Below are 13747 nucleotides of genomic sequence, written 5' to 3'. Positions count from 1 at the left end.
CTGAGCTGGTGACCCCAGTGGTTTTCTCCTCCCAACACAGGTGGAGTTCACAGACACCTGGCACTCACACCTGGAGGGCGGAGACTACGCGCCAGCGCACGCTGTGGGGCTGGTGCTTGGGCTCGCCAATGTAGTCTGGGCTCTGTGCCGCTAGGAGGCGGAGCCTCCAAAGCTAGCCAATGGGGAGCCTGCGTGCAGCCGGCGGGGCGGGAGCAGTGGACGAGCGTCTGAGACACTGCGGGATCACAACTGTGCTTACTCTGTCCCGAGGCTATTTGCCCCCGATTGCCTTCCGAGCCTGGTGCGTGTGAGCCTGGAAGGGCCGTCTGCAGGGAAGATTGCAGTGGCGATTGTGGGACGAGGCAGAATCGCGTGCAGCCATGACAGACGCGGCCGCTGCTCCGGTAAGGGTGGTCCGCACCGACCATGCGGGGATGTGAAAGGGCTCCTGAATTCGCCGGGAAGACATCTTACCACCTCTTGAAATTGGGTAGAACTCAAGCCAGGGTCTCAGGGAGGAGGAGTAGGACGCTTATGCCCACAGGATAAAGCCCTTGTCTCTTGTCCGGGTTTTGATGATTCGTAACACAAGCCAATTGAGGTTAACCAGGAAATGCATGGGCCCGATGCACCAGCTGTGGACGTTTTAACTCCACATGACTCCTTTTCCGGGGGGGGGGTGGTCTCTCCGCCTCCCCTTGCAATTATTGGCCATTTCAGATCTATTCCCGAGCTAAGGCCCCTCCAGCTAACCCTCTTGGCCCCGGGAGCTATAATCTTGTCCCTACCTATGTATGGGCTTGATTTCGATTCCACTGAGGGTGGATGCATACATCCCTGCTATTTCCCAATAACCCACAGGAGGACTTTATTACTGCAGCTGGTGTGTGTGTGTGGGGGGTCGTTATAGAAGACATTGGTTAGGTGTTTTAGACTCAGGCTTGACCTATTGCGTTCCAACCCGAGTGATTGAACTGCTGAGATAATGTCTCTGAAGGTAGAGATTATCTGCTAGCGATAGCTTTGCAGTGACTTCAAAGACATTTCTAGGTGCCAGATTTGTGGCAAGGGTCACAGAGAAACGAAGATATTTGACCCTTATCTGTGGGACTGTTTGCCTCCTCCCAGCCATATTTTGCTGTATGGATGAGTGGTCAGACCCCAGGGTGGCTTGAGGGTGCTGCAATAGAAGGGAGGAAAGGATAGGTATCGGTGACAAGCATCTAATTGTGTGGGGCACTTCGCTATATCTTTTTATGGACGATGTCTTGACTAATTGCAGCTTTGGTGTATAATATATAGAACATTCTGGTCAGTGGTCTGAAACCTTCATGTTTATTAGTAATACAGTATAAGGGAATGCCATACACTGAGTGCCTTTTCATACCTGTAGCTTATTTCATCCTTCACCACCTAAGAGATAGGAAAGTCACAATGTCCTTGTAATTGAGAACACAGAGAGTGTATCTTTGCCTCAAACTGCTCAGAATTCAGTTCTGGAAGAGGCCCGTTCCAGGACTTATCTGCTGTCCCCACAGAGGAACTCCTTGCTCTTTGTCTTATTATTTATAGTTATGCATGATATATTGTCCATCTCCTTTAGACAGGGTATTCTTGGGGGTATTTCCTTTTGACTAAGATGCTGGCTTTCAGCTTTCTCTGGCCCCTGCTTACTGGCAGCTAGCCTTCCAGTGTAGTGACTGTTCAGGGGCTGGTTGATGAGGTGCCTCAGTCAGAGACCTTTGTCCAACTCAACACAAGTTGAAGTCGTCTGAGAGGAGGGAACCTCAACTGAGAAAATGCCTCCATTAGAAGAGGCTGTAGACAAGCCAGTAGGGCAGTTTCTTAACTAGTGTTTGTGTGGGAATGCACAGCCTATTGTGGGTGGGCCACATCTGGGCTAGTGGTCCTGAGTTCTCTGAGAAAGCAGGCTGAGAAAATCATAGGAACAAGCCGCTAAACAACACTCCTCAATGGCCTCTGCTTTAACTCCTGCCTCCAGGTTCCTGCCCATTTTGAGTTCCTGCCCTGACTTACTTCAGTGATACACTGTGAAGTAGAAGTGTAAGCAAAATAAACAGTTTCCTAGTCAAGTTGTTTTGGTCATGGTGTTTCACTGCAGCAGTAGAGCCCCTAACTAAGACACCTAGTATCTCAGGCAGGTCAGGAATCACACTGCATTAGATGAGTCTTGCAGTGCTCAGAGATCACTGAGGTCAGAACAGCTTCACTTTGGGGGGAGCTGCTGTAAGTGGATCTCTGAGTTCAAGGCCAGCCTGGTCTACAGATCAAGTTCTGGGACAGCTAAGGAGACATGAAAAAACCCTGGGTGGAGGTGGGGAGCTGAGATTGCTATTAGGTGTGCAGTTTTTGTGTCCTTTCTGTTGGCCTGTGTCCCCAGGGGAAGAAAAGGTAGCTAACTGATGGAACTAATGTAAGTAGAAGAGGTGTGTGGTTGGGGTTTTCTTTGGGCCACCAACCAGCTCCCAAATAAAGACATGGAGACTTATTGATTATGAATGTTTGACCTTAGCTTAGACTTTCCCACTAACTCTTTTAATTTAACTCGTTTCTATTCATCTATGTTTTGCTTCAGGGCTTTTACCTTTCATTCTGTATGCCCTACTTTCCTTCTTCCTCCATGTTTGGCTGGCCCCTGGCACCTCCCTGTGTCTTTTTTCTTTCTTCTCCCTGAGCCTACTTACTCTCCTTGCCAGAAAGTCCTGCCTCTATCTCCTCCCTTGCTATTGGTCATTCGGCTTTTTATTAGATCAATCAGGTGCCTTAGGCAGGCAAGGTAAAACAGCAACAGGTCTTTACATAGTTAAACAAATATTCCACAACAGAGCAAGATTAAATCCAGTATACATTTGAATGCTCACTATTTTATTTTCTATTACAATGGGTCTAGGTTCAGCATTCTTCCCGTGAAGGTTCTGTGGGGTCTAGCCTGTGAGAAGTCTGAACCCATTCCGGCAGATGTTGGGGTTACTGTATTTGAGAACAGTTCTTGGCCTTTCTCTGGAAACTAATCCATCTCCTTATCTTTGGTCACAGGACAGACATGTGGGGACTGATCTCCAACAACAAGCCCAGATCCAGTCTGCAGAGATCTCCCTTTTAGCCATCCTGGCTGCTGTTCAGGCTGTGGAGAAGAAAACAGAATCCCAGGCTGTCCATCTTCGGAGCCTGGAAATGCGAACAGCGTCAGCTGAGAAGAGGCTGGCCGACTGTGAGAAGACAGCCACGGAGCTCAGCAGCCAGCTGGAGGGCAAGTGGGCTGTGCTGGGGACCCTGCTGCAGGATTATGGGTTGCTGCAGCGGAGGCTGGAGAACCTGGAGAACCAGATGCAAAACCGGAACTCCTGGATCCTGAGGCTGCCGGATAGCAGCAAAGATGAAGCCTCCAAGGTACTCTCAGAGTGAAGGGAGGCCTCCATTGTAGTCACAGTGCACCTTAGGGAGCTTTTTAAAATCAAAAGGCCAGTGAGACATTGGAAAGCTGCCTGCTGAGGCAGTAGAGTGAGTTGTTGGGAAGGATTTGTTTGAGCAGCAGCAGTTGTCTTATCCCAGAATGACCCCCCCCCTTTTTTTTTCTTTTTTTATTTGAAAAGAATTGTTTTTGCCAGGTGGTGGTGGCACACACCTTTAATCACAACACTCGGGAGGTAGGGGCAGGTAGATCTCTGACTTGGTCTACAGAGTGCCAGGATACCAGGGCTACACAGAGAAACCTTAAAAAAAAAAAAAAAGTTTTCATACAATTTGATCATGTTTTCTCCTCCCCCAATTCCTCCCACATCCTTCCTTTCTCCCTACCCACCCAACTTTACAATCTTTTTCTCTCTCTAAAGAACAAAAAAGAAAAGAAAAGAAAGGGAAAAACCAGCTGGGCAGCGGTAGTGTATGCCTTTAATCCTGGCAGAGGTGAGAGTGGTGTACACATAGAGTTCCAGGTCAGGCTCCAATGCTACATGGAGATGCCATGTCTCAAAAAAACAAAGGGAAAAACCCACAAAAATAAAAAAGCAGATACCAAAATATACAAGCAAAACACTAATAAGTCAAAAACATGTCCAAACAAAGCAAAACTAAAGTATGAAAATAGCATTGAGTTTGTGTTGTCCAACTTCTCCTGGACATGGTGCCTGCTGTGACGCGTGGTGAATTTACCCAGTGAGACTCCACTGGGAGAACTGCTTTTCCCTTTGCCATCGGCTGTCAGTTGCAGATAGCTTCTTAGTTAGTGGTGGACTTCCATCCACCTTGAACCTGTACAGGTCATGCGTACGTTGCCAGTCTCTCTGAGTTCGTATGTGCATTAATCTTGCTGTGTCTGGAGGACTCTGTTCCTTAGAGCTGTCCATCACCTCTGGTTCTTACAGTCTTTCTTCCTCCTTTCCCACATCGATCCCTGAGCCTTGAGGGGAGGGGTTGATGAGGACATCCCATTTAGGACTGAGTGTTCCAAAGTCTCACTCTGCACATTGTCCAGTTGTGGGTCTGTTAGTTCCCACCTATTACAGGAAGAAGCTTCTCTGATGATGGCTGAGTGAGGCACTGATCTGCATCTCAGCCTGGTGTAGCCACTGGGGGTCTTTGAGTAGAAAATGTTTGAGTATGGGCAGCTGACACAAAGGAATGGAGATGGGCTAGAAGAGAAGGCCCCAGAATGACTTTGAGAGTGATGACTGGTTCAAGTAAAGGAAACCTACAGAAAGCATCCCCATGCGGTTTGCAGCAGAAGATGCAGGTGTGTACAGGAGCTGGGGGGACGCTTTGCTATGGAAATGTGGTGGGCAGAAGCTAGCATTTGGTCAGTGGTGTCAATTTGAAAGCTGTTTCTGGCTGTTCTCTGAAAGGGTGTGGGATTTGTATTCCTCCAGGTTTCTGTGACAACTGAAGAGGTGACTGGGTGTTCCCCCGAGCAACAGGAAGGCAGCCCCGAAGACTGGCAGAAGGAACTCTGCAAGCATGTAGTAAAAGAGACCCATGAGGTGCTAGGCTCTCTGGGTAAGAGACAACCCCAAGGGCTTCCAAATGTGTTTTTATTCTTTTCCTCAGTGTGTTGAGACAGAGAAGATTGGCCCTCTGTCTTAGAAGCAGGTGGAAGGTACCCTTAATTCCCATCTTTAGAATTAAATATAGATCTGCTTCTATTTTGTATGTATGGGTCATTTTGCCTGCATGTGTGTCTGTGTATCATATGCATGCCTGGTGCCTGCAAAGTCCAGAAGAGGGCATTGGATCCCCTGGAACTAGAGTCATAGGTGGTTGTGAGCTGCTATATATGTGCTCAGAATCTAACCTGGGTCCCAGGAGAGCATTCAGTGCTCTTAACCACTAAGCCATCTCTCTAGCCCCATAGGCATATTTTGTAAAGGTGTCTCAGGTCTGAGAATTGAGGGCTAGCAGTAAACACTAGGTCCTCCAGCCAAGTGTGCAGAAGTGTGTTTTTATGTGAGACTTGATTGGATCTAGAATTTCATGGCTATATCCCCAGCTCTTGCATCATTCTGGGGCTTGCAGAAAGGTTAAATTGCTTATCAGGGCTTCAGTGGAGACACACAGATTAGAATCTACTCCTCACTGTCCCGTTCCTCCCAGTTCATTAGTGTAGAGTAGAGGCTTCCTCTACTTTATGTTTGTTCCCCTAGGACTTCGTTTGTAGCTATGCCTACTCCTAGTCTATCACTGAATTCTGATAATCAGTCCAGGAGCTGTGGAAGGTCAGGGGTGAAGCAGATGAGGCTCTATCTGTGCCGATGGCCCAGCTCTTCACCCTGCTTCCTAAGGGTGTGCTCTCTTCAGGGAAGGAGCCAAGTTTTCGTGGGATGTTTCCCTTCCACACTGTGCCTGGCACACACTAGGTGATAAACAATGAGTACTGGGTCAGAATGAGAGCTCGATTTCCATTCTCTTTTGGGTAATATCACCAAGCTCGAATGGAGATTGCAAAGCTGTTTTCTTTCCTTTGCTTTCCAGCTGCTAGAAATTAAACCTTGTGAATTCTAGGGGAGCCCCCTCCCACTGAGGTACAGCTCCAGCCTTGTTTCCCTATCTGACAGGACCTTACTATAACCCAGGCTGGCATGGAAGTTACTGGGTAGCTCCAGCTGGCCTTGAACTTGTGCCTCTGGAGTATTGGTATTTTAAGTGTGAACCACCCTGGCGTTTTGAAAGGTGAAGAAACCCTTAGTTAAAAAATGAAAGACAACAGAAGAAGGGACCACTCTTAATTGAAAGGGGATAGATTCCCTGTTTGCTCAGAACACAAAAATTAACCAAGGTACCACCATTCCGAGAGCATGCTCGCGTGTGTGTGCACATGTGCCTACTCATCTCTATGTGTATGTGGGGGCACCACACATGTGATGTTAGATCCCCTAGAAATAGACTTAAGAGTCAGTGCTAAGCATCCTCATGTAGGTACTAGGAACCAAACCCAGGTTTTCTGTAAGAACCCGTTCTCAAGGCACTTTTCCTTGTTTTTAGATTTTTACTATATTTGAGGAGATAAGCCCTCATTTGAAGGGGTCTCTTTGGGTAGATTAATTAAGGATGAACACATTGAATGGTTGGAAAGTTGCACTGAGATTAAAAGTATTTTGGGGTCCCTGCAGGAGTGGTGATACCACAGAGAGGGCAGAGTGCCAGGATACAGAAATCAGCCTATAGTCCTGGGGGAGGTATAAAGGGCCAGGAGGGCTTGCTTAGTGAATGGTATCTTCCCCTTCCTGTGGTACAGTGAAGGGACCTGGAGCCCCATGGTAGGTGTGGTCAGGAAGCAGACACAAATCTGAGGCTGAACTTGGCTAGTATGTCCCTGGAGGTGCAGCTTTGGCATGCTCTGGAATGTGGTGTCCTTAGGGGACTTAGGGCTGCCTAGCCTTGGATAGTCCTTGCTGTCTTAGCAGTCACCCATCCTCTGTTAGTTTCTCCACTGTCATTTGGTGTAAGTTTGCTTTATTTTCTAGAAGGTTCCAAAGGCAGCTAGCTCTTCTCAGGTGCCTCCAGAACAATGGAATGCTGACCCTGCATTTCCAGATCAAAACCTAGAACAATACTGAGTATGTGGTTGGTAGCTAGATAGCTTAAATGGTCTCCACTTTTTTTTTTTAAGTTTTTAACATTTATTGGGGTGAGAGGAATGCATGATGTGTTGTGGCTGTGGTTTAGAGATTGGCACAGACTAGTGAGGTCACTTGGCCCTTGAAGGACACCTACCCTAGGGTACTGTGTTATCTAGGCTGCCAGACAGAGACTGATAAAATCTGCACCCAAATACTGCAGTAACAGCTTAGACAAGATGGTTTCTCACTCCTGACAGGCTTGTTTGGCAGCTCAAGTTGTCACAGATTCAAGTGCCTTTCAACTTGTTGCTCTGTCTTTCCTAGGGAGTAGCCTTGCCCACTACAGTTCAAGGTAACAGTTAGGAAGCAAGTAGAAGCTGGGCATGGTGGTTCATACCTTTAATCCCATCACTCAGGAGGCAGAAGCAGGGGGAACTTTGTGAGTTAGAGGCCAGCCTGGTCAACATAGTGAGACTCTGTCTCAAAACAAAACAAAACAAACAAAAAAAACTAGTAAGAGCTGGGTGTAGTGGCACACACCTTTAGTCCCAGCCTGACCTACAAAGCAGGTTACAGGACAGTCAGAGCCACTTAGAGAAACCCTGTTTTGAAAAACAAGGAAAAGCTAGTAGAAGGGAAAGGTTTGCCCTTTTCTCTTGTGGTATAATACATTTATTTCCAATTTAACAAGCAAAGTTAGTGCTTATGTACTATAAATATTGATCCATCTAAATCTCTTGTAGGTTTTTGTCTTTTTGTATGCATTGATGAAAATACTAAGCCACAGAAAGGCTAGGTAAACTATCAGAGATTATGTAGCTGGAAAAGTCTGAGCCTTTATTTACATCCTGTTATCTGCTTGAAGAAGTGTTCTAGAAACATGGACTGTATTCTGGGCCCAGCCAAACTCCAGCTGTTCTTTACTACAGAAAGAGGGGTGTAGTGTTAAAAGGCTGCTGGCCCTTGGTCATAGGCCACTGGTCTCCTGACAGTCTTACCAGAAAGTCCAGTATGCACTTGTTCTGCCTTTGCTGGGTTGTGTGGTTCTGTTGAGTTTCTTGTGGTCACTGGTCCTGGATAGAGACTACAGGAAAGAGGCCATGAATCTGATTCCCCTGGGGCTTCTTCTCCTTTCCTTAGGAACAGGCCAGCTGGAATCTGCCCCGAGTGTTCTTCCCTGGATCAAACAAGAGGAAGAAGCATACGAGAAGAACCTTCGGGAGACAACCCATGCATATCTATGCTCAGGTCAGGCCCAGGGACAGGTTGCATATCTGGGTCTCTGAACATCTCCAGAGGGGTCTTCTGTATTTGTGTCTGGAAATGGCAGTGAGCAAGTATCCTGTTTTGTGCTGTGTTTGCTGTGGACATCCTCCCACAGAGTTATCTGAAACTCATTTTGTTCCCACAGTATCCTGGCTTTGCTTTATGAGCTATAGCTGGCACGGTGCTAGGTGGGCACTTCAAGGGCTGACAGATGGATAGGACACAATTCCCCATCCCCACAGGGACTTTTCAGTTAAGAGAAAGTCAGCCACAAATTAACAGTACAACATAAGAAGAGGAAACCATGTCTAAGCCAGACCCTTTGAGAATGATAAAAGTTGTGGACACTCTCCTCAGAAGGCACACTTAGAATGTATTTACAGGTGAAGGCCTTCTGTAATCAGGATGTGGTGGGTGTGGTGGCTATCTCATTCATGGTCTTGGTGGCACAGATCAGGGCTGTCGGGAGCTGGTCTTGGAAGGCTGTTGAAGAGACAGTAAGCAGGGGCACACAGCTTAGCTGCAAGGGCATTCAGATGACATGCAGATGGTAGAATGTGGGCCTCTGGCAGAAGGCACGTGGGAGTCAGGTAGGTTAGGCCCAGAATGAGGGCCTTCAATGACAAGCTCATGTGAGCCTCAGGACTTCCACACCAAAGAACAGAGGGATCAGGTGGCCTAGCCGCAGAGCCTGTGGCAGAGATGACTTATTGCTTCTCTCCTCCCAGCAGAAACCTGGCTAGCTAACAAGAACAGGAACCTGGAAGGAGAGTCTGTGGTACAGGAGCCAGCCTGGGCAACTGAAGGGAGACCCCACAAAGAGGACCTTGAGAGAAGAACCTGTGGGGATCTGCTCCCTGTCTTCAAAGAGAAAGAGGTGTCTTCCCTCCCCCAAGGCTCTCAGAGTCAACCTGAGTCAACTGAGGCCACTGACAATGGCCCGAACTTCATTGTCAAAGAGCTCAGCACTGAGCACGAGCACCCACACCATGGATCTCAGCCCTTTGCCAGTCTCCAGTGCCCCCAGAGTGCCACACAGCAGGTCACTCTTACCAGGAACCGTTGTGCACCCACAGCCCCTCGTGCCTACACCTGTGTCCAGTGTGGCAAGAGCTTTGTCCACCAGTCAACACTTACCACACACTACCGCACACACACCGGAGAGAAGCCTTACAAATGTGCTGAGTGTGAGAAGCGATTTGGCCGCCTGTCCACACTGCTGGAGCACCAGCGCACCCACACTGGAGAGCGGCCCTTCCCATGTGCACAGTGTGGCCGCCGTTTCGGGCGCCTGTCCACACTGGTGGAACATAGGCGCACACACACGGGTGAGAAACCATTTCCATGCACCCAGTGTGACAAGCGTTTCACACGCCTGGCCAACTTGACAGTGCACCAGAGTGTGCATTCAGGTGAGCACGCTTTCCAGTGTACCCAGTGTGGCTCATGCTTCACGCACAAGCCCAGTTTCCTACGACATCTACGCAGCCACTCTCAGGAGAAGCGCTTTACCTGTGGCCAGTGTGGCAAGAGCTTCACCTGTCGCTCCTGGCTGGTGCGCCACCAGGGTAGTCACGCCCGCTCAGCCTCCTCTGCTTATGTGGCTTGTGAGAAGAGCTCACCAAGCTGTGAGTCATCTGCAAGTCTCCTTAAAGGTGCAGCCAGGGGAAAGTTTTCCAGTGAGCCTTCTGCCTCACTCAGATCCAAGGACAATAAGACCAGTCAGGACCACAAGGCATATGGCAGAGGTCAGCAGCTCAGTGACCATGGCCAGGAAGGTCTGATGGGGTCTCTGCATAGTTGTCTGTCTGTAAAGATGGAGAATGCAGGTTAGCACCCAGAGAATTCCCTAGTGAGGCCACACGAGGCTTCTGGGTCCCTTTGATCCAAGCTGTCTCTCCTAAGGTGCACTTTCTTGGTTCAGATGTGTGGTACCTGCCATCTGCTAGACTTCCCAGGGAAAGGTTTTCTCCCGTGGACTGCAGGTGCTAAGTGGCCCTGAGATTCTTACTGCAGGGAATGTTCCTCCACCATAAGTTGTTGCAGAAACAGAGTTGAAGGGAAGAATGAAACATGAGTGTATCTGCCAGCAGCAGCAGAGTCCTCTGAGATCCTGGTGGCTCCTATCACCATCTCAGCAGTTTAGGAAGCAACATGGGCTTTTCACCCTTCAAAGTGGCTGGCCAGTTAGGAATGCTACAATTTTGAAAAGTTGAGTTACTCTGCTTCTGTCTGAGCAACTCAAGCTAATTTCCAAGATTTCCCTAGGACAGGGCTGGGAATGCGACTGAACCGAGTGTTCATCTAGCAGGCATGGATGCAGTCGTGGTTAGATCCCCAGCATCAAATTATACTGGCCATGGTGGTCATGTACATACCTGTAATCCTGGCATTCCTGTTGATGCAAGAGGATCAGAAGTTCAAGGTCAGTTTGGCTACATGTGTCCCTGTTTACATAAAATACCCTTTGGGAGTTCAAAGCTCTAATAGATGCCAACTCCCCCATCTCTCTCATCATCCAATAACTGCATGCACATTCCCAAGGACTCTCACTGGAGGGGCTGGGACTCTGTGTCCCCACTTTGGAGGAATGTGGATAGACAGAGCTGTGCTGCTTGCTGTGCCCTCTGGGCTGTGTCTGCATCTGGGAGTGGTTTTTACTGAAAATCTGGGATTTCCCATACTCAAAACCTATAAATAAAGGTATTTATGAAGCACTATAAACTTCCCTTCTTGCCCTGATGACCCACCAAAATTGGTTTGTTTTGCAGTAGTAATATTTGGCTCCAGATTTGGGTAATAGTAATGAGTTATTTTCAACTGTGTGTCCACATTGAAGTTCTGAAAGAAAAATGATGCAAAACACCAGAGAGGCAGTTGGGGTGGGGCAGGCTGATTTTGCCTGGAGGGCACTGTGTCTAGGCCATAGCAAGCACACCTGCCTGCAACTCTAGCCCTCTTCTGGCCTCGATGGACACATACATACAGGAAGCATATGTTCACATAGACATGTACACACAAAAGCTTAGAAAGCAGTGTCTGTGGAATGGGTGGTAAGTGCCTTTTCACAAGGAGGCACCACACACAATTCACATTCCCCATCTCAGTATTTATACTTTGACTTTCATTAATCCTGAGGTCTATTGATTGTAAGGCACACATTTATTTTCTGCTTCTATAAGCAAAGGAAATCTGTAGCGGTCATTATGACTTACCAATGCAAGATGTTAAGTGTAGCCATGTTTTTTGCTTTGCTTTTTCGAGACAGGGTTTCTCTGTATTGCTCTGGAGGCTACCCTGGAACTTACTCTGGAGACCACGCTGGCCTCGAACTCACAAAGATCTACCTGCCTCTGCCTCCCTAGTGCTGGGATTAAAGGCGTGCTCCACAAAGTAGTCATGTTTTTAATTTGAGCAAAAATGTCAGGTTCTCTTGGGTAGGTCCTGACCAGCAAATGTCTCCCCCTTTCCAGGTGCTAGTGGCAATTGGTATCCCTCTTCCTCAGCCTTTTACATAACACATACCCCCTACACTCAGAGCATGGACTCTCATAGCAGACCCCAGTGCGATTATTTCAAAACTCCCACAGGAGCCAGGCATGGTGGCACACACTGGAGAGGCAGAAGCAGGCCAGTCTCTGAGTTCAAGGCCAACATGGTCTACAAATCAAGTTGCAGAACAGCCATGCTGTTTTACAGAGAAAACCCTGTCCCGAAGAGCAAACCACAAAAACTCTCCTATAGCATGGAAAGGACTCCTTAATGAACAAATACCTCTGTAAACCCCAACTCCCCAGCTGTCTGTTTCACGCTAGGACAAAGACTTTGCAACTAGGTCTGTTGTGCAGTGTTTTTATCAGGGAAGCAAGCTCTTTTCAAACACCATCAGGGTGAACACACTATGGGTAAGGCTTGGGCCTGTATCTGGTTGCATAATCTTGTAGGGTAATCCTATGAGAGCTGGGAATGGAGTTGGGCAGAATATTTGTCTAGCATAAATGAAGCTGTGGGCTTGATGCCGAGTGCCATATGAACTGGTGACAATGGCATATACCCATAATCCCAGCAGTTGGTATGTGGGCAGAATTATCAGTTCAAGTTCATCCTTGGTTACCTAGGGAATTCAAGGCCAGCCTGGGCTACTTGAAACTCTGGCTTCAAAAAGTCTTGAAGCCAGCCTGGACTACATAGTTAGACCATCCCAGAAAAGAAAAGAAAAAGTCTTAATGGGAACTGAATGTTTAAAAAGTGGAAGTGCCTGGGGATAGGTGGCAGGAAAGAAAATGTAGTCCTGCGCATATCAAGATGTTAAACTTTGGGGATCTGTGAAGAGAACAGGTCCAGTGTCTGAAGCTGGTGATCTACCTAGAAATGAGGAAGCCCTGTGCAGCCAGCTCTCACTGCCCTGGACAAAGGCCAACCCAGCTGCCTTGCTTGCCTCACCGTGATGGACCCCACGTTCTTACACTGTGAAATAAATAGATCCTTCCATTGACTGCATCTGTAGACGTTCTGCCAGAGTATCACAAAAATAGCTACTGCATTCCCCCTCTGCTCTCTTGTTACTTAGATATTCTGAGACCAGGCTAGCTCCTGTCTCGGCCTGTGAGTGGTAGGGTTACAGTGTGAGGGACCATGCTGGAACTGTCCACTCTGGCCCTTCCTGTTTCCCTTATTCTGCCTTATGTTTCTTCATAGCTCTTTGTCTAACCTACAATCATTTGATTACCTTCCTCCATGACAAAATACAAAAGACTAGAACTTTTTGTTCCTGAACAAAACTGCCTGGCATGCCTTAGATGATCACCATGTATTTCAATGAGTGTATAGATAATTAAAAGTGTTGTCAAAGCACTGAGCATGGTGGCACGTGCCTTTAATACCAGAATTCCAGAGGCTGAGGCAGGTGGATCTTTGTGAGTTTAAGGCAGCCTGCTCTACCTATTGCATTCCAGGCCACCTAGAGCTACACAACAAGACCTTGTCTCAAAAAACTATGAAAACTGCCAAAGCCAAGATAGACATTTGGGGTGATTATAAACAGAAAAATTGTATTTCAAAAGAAAGCTATAATATATCTTTTATTCAATCATAGCTCATTATTCTCAAGTTATTTTAATTCATCTAGTTTCTTCTAATATTTGTTTACAAGTCTCATCCTCTGTTGTCATCTGGTTGGCTTAGTTGGTTAACTTAAGGCTTGAGTTCATAATTGGAAACCATTATACAAACAAGGATTGTCAAAATAGTGTTACAAAGTCCCTTTTTTAGATACCTGTTACCCATCAAATTTCTATAGAAATGCAATTAACTGAATAATGTTGGTTCAGTGCTTTGAAATGATTTCAGCATCTATGGAGCAGTGGAGCTGACTGAGGACCATTTCTTTTAAACCTTGCTGCTCAGAA

General features: G+C 47.4%; 1 protein-coding gene across 3 annotated transcripts; it reads left to right on the top strand.

Moving 5' to 3' along the window:
• The first annotated feature begins 65 nt into the window (after window positions 1-65).
• LOC100763819 (zinc finger protein OZF) lies at window positions 66-11056 on the top strand. 3 transcript variants are annotated; one of them, XM_027428506.2, is made up of 5 exons: window positions 66-404; window positions 3058-3411; window positions 4887-5013; window positions 8214-8321; window positions 9071-11056. In XM_027428506.2, the coding sequence occupies exons 1-5, from the start codon at window positions 381-383 to the stop codon at window positions 10171-10173; spliced, it is 1716 nt and encodes a 571-aa protein (XP_027284307.1). In that variant the 5' UTR covers window positions 66-380; the 3' UTR covers window positions 10174-11056. The 3 variants fall into 3 exon arrangements, with proteins under 3 accessions (XP_027284307.1, XP_027284306.1, XP_027284308.1); XM_027428505.2 differs by having other exon boundaries at window positions 9068-11056; XM_027428507.2 differs by lacking the exons at window positions 66-404; window positions 3058-3411 and adding an exon at window positions 3814-4753 and having other exon boundaries at window positions 9068-11056.
• The last annotated feature ends 2691 nt before the right edge of the window (window positions 11057-13747 follow it).

This window comes from Cricetulus griseus, chromosome 8, assembly GCF_003668045.3.
Source record: "Cricetulus griseus strain 17A/GY chromosome 8, alternate assembly CriGri-PICRH-1.0, whole genome shotgun sequence".
NCBI lineage: Eukaryota > Metazoa > Chordata > Mammalia > Rodentia > Cricetidae > Cricetulus > Cricetulus griseus.
Note: the sequence above shows the minus strand (reverse complement) of the source record. Positions and strands in the feature narration are given on the sequence as shown.

Excerpts from the sequence above, each read along its gene's own strand:
- LOC100763819 (XM_027428505.2), top strand. The coding sequence starts at position 381 with ATGACAGACGCGGCCGCTGCTCCG. Across the intron at positions 405-3,057 it reads CAGACGCGGCCGCTGCTCCG|GACAGACATGTGGGGACTGA; the intron begins GTAAGGGTGGTC and ends CTTTGGTCACAG. Across the intron at positions 5,014-8,213 it reads TGAGGTGCTAGGCTCTCTGG|GAACAGGCCAGCTGGAATCT; the intron begins GTAAGAGACAAC and ends TCCTTTCCTTAG.